The 9,373-nt window shown below is 27.3% G+C and overlaps 1 protein-coding gene across 8 annotated transcripts in view; it reads right to left on the bottom strand.

The window, feature by feature from the left end:
- Positions 1 to 9,373, bottom strand: part of LOC108692208 (potassium voltage-gated channel subfamily H member 6) — a 219,153-nt gene that overhangs the window by 129,668 nt on the left and 80,112 nt on the right. For 6 of the 8 annotated variants that reach the window (XM_018200375.1, XM_018200373.1, XM_018200374.1 and 3 more), the window contains exon 4: positions 7,850 to 8,000. The exons of the other annotated variants lie outside the window; for them this stretch is intronic. In XM_018200375.1, the coding sequence (XP_018055864.1) occupies positions 7,850 to 8,000 (151 nt within the window). The remainder of the gene's footprint in view (positions 1 to 7,849; positions 8,001 to 9,373) is intronic. 8 annotated transcript variants of the gene reach the window in all.

Genomic DNA, 9,373 nt, shown 5'->3' with positions numbered 1-9,373 from the left:
CGATTAAAAATTTATTTCTGCACACTAGTTAATTAAAAAAGAATAATTTCATTTTTGTGCTTTTATGATTGAACATAAAAATGTAAAAAAATGTAAGTATAATAATACATATGACGTATTATTATTATATTATATAATATTACAGAAATTTATTTATACAGAATATTTATTTATACAGAAATTTATTTATACAGAAATTATAAAATGTAGTATACTGTTATTGTAATTTTCCGTTTAATAAAAAATATATTCACATAATTAGGTTTAAAAATATTAATTTTTGGAAAAAAATAATTTACACAACTTTATATATTTCCTCCACAAATTATGTAATTTTTATATGTATATATTATTTATATAGATATTTTTTTTACTACGTAATCACAAATACCAAATATTTTTCTCTTAGTATAGAACAAGCAATGTCATTCATTAAAAACAACTCGAGAAGGTAACACCTTCAACACTTGGGATTTCCAAGATTTTCTTCGTTCAGAATTGTATGATACAACCACCATGGCCAAAATTGCTCGCGGTGAAAATCGGCCGTATCGATCGGCCGCTTCCAAAACACGGAAATAAACTCACGAAAAGCGCAACATCATGCTTCGAGAATAAAAAGAATTTAGGAAAATGGATTTATTTTCAGAAATTTCGATTCCTAATGAGCGTCTCGACGCTCTTGTAAATTACGTCCACACATGATGGTCGGTGCATATTTCTTCGTCGGACTTGTAACTTTAACGAAGAGAAACTAACTCGGGCAAACACAGAATCGATCTCTGATGACAACGAGGATGGTCCCTGTTTATGTATTCTTTCATCGCATACGGTCGTCATTTCTGCAACACCCGGTTGTTTACTCGAGTGTGTTCACGAACGTAGATAGATTTCCAAGTCCTGGCCATCAGATACTGCACCGTGCGTTCGAGTGAACTTGAATTGAGAAATGCCAACGGGTGCAGTGCGCGATATCAATTCCGATCTTTCGACACGAGATATTTTTCCAGAGATATAGGATATATCTCTTTTTCGAACAAAACTTCCGTAAAACATGACTTTGAAATACCACATCATCTGGTTTTTGTCGAATATGATAAATTAAAAATAACAGTAAACGGCTTTAAGTATAAAATAGAAGTGTTTAATATTTTAAGATAAACAAGTATGTCATTCTCTTACTTTAAAAACACAACTAAACTAAAACACAACTAAAAAACATGTTTCGAATTATTATCATGAACAAATTAAATAAACATTACATTGTTATCAATTAAAAATGAACTTATAGCGTAACTTTATAAAAATATCATCAAATCACAAGTAAAATAAAACGTCGAAATTATTACAACAGAAGAAGAACAAATTTTAAGGATTGTGAAACAAAAATGACAAAAATGACAAACATTTGATTTGTTAAAAATATATTCTTTTTGCTGATATCATTTAATTAGTCAATAATTTTCTATCAAGTTCAAAAATCACTTTTTCCCTTTTCTTAGAATCCTATTTTTGTAATTCTCTTAACGACTATAAAGATCGTTACGTAAGTTAAAAGATATAGAAATTAATTAATTTTTTGAGATGTGTCATTTTTAGAAGTAATAGAGCGATACATATACATAGATAATATAAACTCTCAAAGAGATTATTATTAATTATATTCATTCGTACATATTATTAATTAAAACAATTGCACTCCCGAGATTGATGATATGTACGATTATTTTCTACGAACAATTAATTCGTACAAAAACATTGTATATCTATGTTGGAAATGAAGGTAACAATCTATCTAGCTATCTATCGCTCTCTAGTGCTATATGATATAGCACTTGGATTTCACATTTTTGTTTCACAAGAGCTTGAATTTCATTATACAAATGATATCACAGCACTCAGCAGTCTTGAGAATATTAAGTTATGTGTACATGTTATGTCTATCAAAAATGTACATGATCATAAAATATTAACGTATTATGAAATACAAATATATTATAAATCTATGTTAAATATTTTATCTTATATTTCAAATTAATTTTTATAACAATTTTTTTGCTTATAAGTGCTGCCTAAGATATAATAGATAATAAAAATTAGGCAGCGCTAATTATCCATTTGACTAACTGAGGGAATATTTTAAAATGGAAATGTCATTATTTAAACTTAAAATTCAATGAAAAAATTTGCTTAAATTTGATTAAAGGATGTATATAAATATATATGACTAATAGTAAATTTCAATCTTTACAAATAAAGTGTTCAACTCTTTCTTTTAATTGAAAATAAATTATTGATTAATTATTCCATTTAAGAAAACTTGTTTATTTAATAAATAAAATTGAACTTTGTTTTGGTAAAAAGACGTCTATCTATAATATATAAATAGATATATAAATTGATTTATTATATTCAGACTTTCATTCAAAAATAAAATAAAATTATATAATCACATTAATGAAACGAGCATATAAGAATCAAGCGCGATAGTTAGAGCACAAAAATCTTTTATTCTATTCTTTATAAATTGGCAGACGCAATATTTTTCTTATATTTCACAAATTTCGGTTATCTTCCGAGCCATCATTAGTGTATAATTCTTCTGTTTTATTTTCTCAAGTCTCTTAGGGGGAAGTATTACGAATATCGCTCATGCTGTTTGATAACCAATTTATAGAAGAACGTTTAGAATAAAAGATTTTTGACTACTGAGCTTGACTCTTATGTGCCCATTAATGTAATTAATTTTAAGTTTAAAAATTATTCTTAAATTATTTAGTTTTGATTTTAATTATATAATATAATAAAATAAGTTAAACACTAAATAACAAATAAAAAAATCAGATTAAATAAATGCAAAAAATCACGATTTACTCTCATTGTTTTTAACATATTAGAATTATAATTTCAGTATTCTCGAAAAATAACCCAGGAAAATATTATACGAATAAGAATCCTAATAATAAACTAATTTTCATCAATATTTTTCAATATCCTCAAAATATAGATAAATTTCTTTAAAAAAATATTATATAATTATAAATATAAATATAAATTTAATATGTAACTGTTGATACGTTTGTATCATTAAAATATTTACATCAAAATTAAAACAGATTGATTTTATTAACAAACAGTATCTTATTAAATCTATTCTTTTCAGCTGAAGTTCTTGCATCGTTCATTTTTCTTCCTTTTCTCTTCAATGTTGGAGAGAAGAGGAGAAAAAATGAATGATGCAAGAAGTTCCGCTGAAAAGAACAGAGCGTATGTCAACATAAAAAAATTATCTAACATTCTTCTAGATTTTACGTAAAAATGTAATCTAAAGATTAGTACTTTATAATTCTTTTATAATTCTTAACCCTTAGCGTACAAGAAGGAGTCACTAGTGACCGAACAAGTTTGTTCGTACAAGTTTCTTTGAGTTTTTTGGTAATTATAAATTATACTACATTCTATTATTTTCTAAAATTGAAGTGCCAATATTTATTCTAGAAAGTATGTTGGTGAATTTTTGAGATTTTTGAATCATTCTGAATAAAAAAAAAAACGAACGAATTCTAATGTCCCCCTTTTATACGGATGAGGCATCAAATTGTAGCTGGTACGGTTAATTTTAATAAATTGAAAGTTTTTTCCGTAAGTAATGATTTTCTTTTCTCTATAGAAAATAAAAAATTCAAAAATATCAAGGCGGAAAATTTTTTGGATATTACTATTATTAATAACAATCTAATTGAATTTGACTGCCATAAGCCTACGTATTTGGAAAGATACTTTAATTTTTATCGTCACATCCATTCTCACAAAAAAGAGGTATAATAATAGGCATGATAGAACGTTTTTATTATCGGTTCTTAAATATCACCAAAAAAATTTTGAACACATTATCAATACATTACTAAAAAATGATTATCCGATTGATTTAATTTTTAATATTATTAACGCACGTTCTAAAATTTTCATTTATAAAAGTACAAGATACAAGAAAGAAGCAAATGAAGAAATTAAGAAGGAATTGTACTTCTTGGTTTTTTTTTATATTACCATATATTCCAAAAATTTTAGACAAAAGAAGTAGTAAAATCTTTAACTAAATTAGCTTTTACTAGCTTAAATAAATTAAAGTTTGATCAAGGAATATAAAGACATCTTCTCAAGAGAAAAAAGAAAAAAATGTTGTGTATAAAATCTCATGTAAAACCTGCGATGCCTCTTATGTTGGACAGGAAGAAAACTTAAAACTAGATTGGCTGAGCATCATAATCACCGTAATAGTAACAACCAATCGGTGATCACAGAGCATTGAATTTAAATATGACTTCGATTGGGAGAATGTCGCGATATTATATGAAGAGTATTTTCTTAATAAACGTTTAATATCTGAGTGCTTTCATATATTCACGCAATAAAATAATTTCAATTTATGCTCGGACATAGAAAGTGTACATCAAATTATGTACATATTATTAAAAGACATTATTAAAAGACATTAAATAGTTTGTTGTCCAACATTTTGTTGGACAAATTATTTTTTATGTATTGACATTATTCTTTTTTCTTTTTATTTTCCTTGTTGACCTGGCATGTCTTATTATATTAAATGTATTAGTCATGTTTCGTTCGAGCTACGATCAATGCGTTTTTTAATTTGATATGATCTTTAGTGATAATAAATTTTAATTGATCCAATGTCGAGATGAATTCCTTCTATATCTTGGGGTGAATCACCAATTTTTTAATGTTAATTTGTAACTTAGTGGATAAAATGGTTTCGAAATATTTATAAGATAATTGTTTTAATGTTTTGAATAGATTACAACATCAAATTAATCTGTTAATCTGGTGGTGATTTTTTTCTTGGACATGAAGGGATTGATATTTTGAAATTGTATGCTGAGGATGGTTCCAAAGTGAACTGAAACATACTATTTTTTGGAAATAAAGATTTAAGATTGTGTATTATATTAATTATCACATTGACTCTCATTCGCCCTGATTTTTTCGGATCTTTTTTGTTGAATGAGAGAGTCCGTAAGAAGATTACATTATTACTATTTCTATATAGAACGTTGTGGATTAATACTAATCGCACGCACGCACGCACGCACATATGTATAGCGTCTTTCAAGAATTAATAATGGAATGAGAAACAAAAATCAGACCGTATTTGACGACAAATTTTATCCTTATTGCAAATATAACGTAATGAATATCAAATTGATTATCAAAATCTATCTGCTAAATCATGTCTCAAAATTTCAGCTGAGTTCTTCAGCAGAAACGCGGCTATAAATACAGGCATAAAAAGCACATCGAACACGAAGCTCATTGCAGTCGACGGCTCGATGGTTGTTTGTCGATCTTTCCGTCAGTCTGACATTTCTCTTCTGAACATGAACTGTTTACTTAAGAGCGATTTGACAAAGTCCAGTTATAATCAAAAGCTGATCTTGTCTCGAAAATGTAATGAATAATATCCACACGCACAACATTCGAGTAGACTTTCTTTTCCAGTTAACAGTTAAAATAAATTTCAAAGTATTGTTTAAAGCATCCGAGTAAATAAGAAAGAAGGTATATGAGAGAAGTCCGGGACATCCTTCTGCGCACAAGATAATAGAATTTGATAATAGAATTCGTTTAAGCATGCGAACGTTAGGAATACAAAAGAAGTAAACGCAAAAGAAGAGTCGGACAGGCTAGCGCATGCTTGATGCTTCAATCTTGTTATAGTTCGGAATCGTGACTAAAGTTTTAAAGTAATTGGCATTAGATATGTAGGTTAGTCGCTATTCGCACTGTTAATGTCTTCCTGGCTACTTTGCAGCGATAATCGATCGGGTAACGAAAAGGCCATCCGTTGGCTCGCTGATTGCTCGACTCATCGTCGCGATACCACTGACGCATCGCAATACAGTGCAATATCGTTAGCAAGGCGAGAGAGAGCTTCGTTACTCTGATTGCCGTGCTATTTAATCAGATTCTGTATTCCCAGATGGTATACGTTCTATAACACGACTAGTTATCTCCTACACGATGACAGATAGGAATAATGCTTGAAAAATTTTTTGGTGTAATCACGCATCTTAATTATCGCTGTTCCACTCATTACGGTAAATATGATTAATCGTTAAGATATAAGTATATATCTTATTTAAAAAAAAACCTGGTTTATTTTCTAATTGTTAATTAGCTATACAGCAAACATTTATGATAAATTAGTATTCAGAACATTTCTTAATGTTAAGGGAGTATTTTTGCTTTTAGTACAATTTTATAACCACTTTTTAGAAATTCTTTTTTTTTTTTAATATAACAGTCATAAGTTGTTACATTTATGTTTTGTGATATTTAATTCTTTACAAAATTCTTCAAACATTATAAATACGATATTTTTTGCATTCATCAACAAATTTATGTAAGCATGTAAAAAAATATCCGTTTACTGTTGTCATGATTTAAAATGCAAGCATTATCTGAAACAAAAAATTCAAAAAGATTAATCTATATAAGTAAAGCTCTCGCGTCCAACTTACAATCAAATTAAAAAAATTGATTTTTGCAAAAATGACAAAGGTTTGAATAAAATTTTGATTTTTTTTACTTACTCTTTTCTTTAAAAATCAAAAAGTTAGAATTTTTATTTGACCGTAGGTCGGACGAGAACTATGTTTATATAGATTAAAAATTTTTTTGAATTTTTTATTTTAGATAATGCCTGCATTTTAAGTCATGATGCCATTTTAAGAATTAACAACGTAGACGTGAACGTGATAAATGTCCTATTCCTTTGAGATATTTTTTACATGAGTCCCCTTATTTCTTAATACAAACACAGTACTTGATTTATGAGTTTCCTTGCCTTTTTGGAAATCCTAATATGCTTCTTAGAATTAGAAAATAAGATAAAGCTTTTTTCTAGAATGTTTTATATCGTAATAATATTTTTCGAAATATTGAAAAATATGACTATTTTCTTCGTGATATTATGTCCGAATTTTTTTCATAACATATATGTATACAATATATATTCATAATGTATTAAACAATATTCATAATTAATGTTAATTTAAAAAATTTATTTGAACTATTTTTTCGTATAAGATGTAATGATCTTTCGAAAATCCTGGAGCAAAAACTAAGGCATTTTGTGTCTTTTTAATCCTTAAGTTAGAACTTTTAATCCTTAAGTTAAGTTTGAACTATAAATATTAAAACTTGAAATTAAAACTTGCTACATTAAAAAAAAAAGAATTTCTAAAAAGAGGTATAAAATGGTAGAAATATAGAATGGTAAGTAAGAATACTCCCTTAAAATAACACAATTTATGAACAATTAACATAAAAGTAATTAAAAGTAAAGTTTATATTAATTTAAAAAATATTTTAAAATGTAAATTCTGAATAAATGAGAAAATATGTTAATTTAATTTATTATAAGTTAATAATTCTCTAATTAAATATTTCTCTATTAAAGTAAATTTTAGAAAAAAATATAATTTCACAATTTATTTACAATTTATTTACAAATGCGTTAGTGTTTTTTATGTTAATTTTTATACAATATTTATGTTATTTCCTAACATATTCAACTTGTGAAATTAACATAAACATTTATAAAGGTAGACGTTTGGAACATATATAAAATATATAAAATATTATACAATATAACACAATTTTTCCAAATGCATGTTTAATGCTAAATATTATTTATTATAATATTAAATAATTCGCGGAAGATAATTCTATTTCATTAAAATTATAAGAATTAATAATAAATTTCATTAAAGGAAGCAAAAATCGCACTTCAAAAACATTTATAGAATTGATAAGAGTGACTCACCAGTTCTCAGAAGCGTCCTCGTCGAGGATGGTCCCGTCAGCAAGTCGGTGAGGCAAATTAGACGTCGTGCGCGGTCGATTCCGGACCCTCGGTGGACCAACAACACCGGTCCTTGACAGGCCAGCCCGGAAAGACGCCCTTGCTCTATCGACTGCTCGAGTCAACGTTATTGAATCTCATTAGTACTATTAGTAGTTGGTTAGAGAGCGACGGTGTGTAAAGAGCATAGTGCTTTTGCATAAATTATCGCCGCAAGCAACGGTAATTATGCAACTATAACGATCGATGTGCGACGAACGAATAGTTTTTTATATTATCTATATCCTCGACGCTCAGTTAATATACGCAAAACACGGAGGATTACATGCAGGATGTGTGGAATACAAACGTTGTGTAATATCTGACACACGCGACAAATTTTTCACGAATTAACATGTGCAAATGCTATCCTCAATTATGGACAAATCATGTTAAAATTACAATTCGCGATAAAGTGCATATGTATTACTTGATACCGATTACGATATTATCATTCTTTTCTTCTTTTTTTACTCAATGTATAAAGTCTTTGTTCGCAACGATCGCTAACTTCCTTCTTTAAAGAAAATAAGATTTTAAATTACCGAGGCGTTCTTATAATTTTATTTATTTATTATTTGATCCTTGCCATTCGATTTATAATGGACTTCCAGTTAACATTTTCTATATATATTATACAATATATATTATATACAATATATATTATATACAATATATATTATATACATTCGTCAACAAAATTATCGCCTAGTAAATTTATATCAAAATTTTGTATAAACTCAAATAAACGTAACTCTGCGAAAAATGGTCGCATTTATAAGTTTTTTTTTCATTTTTTAAGGCTAAAGTCTGTACTTTGCGAAATTTTCAATAGTTTTAAATCTATCCTTATTCCTACCCTATCTTTTCAAAAATAAGGACTTTTTTTTTAAGAAATTTACATAGTTTGACGCTCTTTACGAGATGGAGTAAATTTTTCTCGTAAATGTCATAATAACTATCGTAAAATATGGCTTTTCTCTTACAAATTAAAAAAAAAATTCAACTTTATACAATTTTGCATAAGTAAATTTGTAATTCCTCGAAATAAAATCGTGTAAAGCTTAATATTTTTTTAATTTGTAAGAGAAAAGTAATCTATATTTTACGATGGTTATCATGACATTTACAAGAAAAATTTACTCCACCCCCCCGTAGAGTGCATCAAACTATGCAAATTTCTTAAAAAAAAAAAACATGTCCTTATTTCTTAAACGATGACAGATAGAGGCAAGAACAAATTCGAAATTCGTTGGAAGCTTCGTAAAATACAGACTTTACACTTGAAAATGAAAAAAAAAACTTTTAAATGCGACCATTTTTCGCGAAGTTACGCTTATTTGAATTTATTCGAAATTTTGTAATAAATTTATCTATGCGATAATTTTATTGACTATATTATATATATTATAAAATATTAACTTCTAGTTAATATTTTCTATATAG

This window comes from Atta colombica, unplaced genomic scaffold (assembly GCF_001594045.1).
Source record: "Atta colombica isolate Treedump-2 unplaced genomic scaffold, Acol1.0 scaffold65, whole genome shotgun sequence".
In the NCBI taxonomy this organism is placed as follows: domain Eukaryota; kingdom Metazoa; phylum Arthropoda; class Insecta; order Hymenoptera; family Formicidae; genus Atta; species Atta colombica.
Note: the sequence above shows the minus strand (reverse complement) of the source record. Positions and strands in the feature narration are given on the sequence as shown.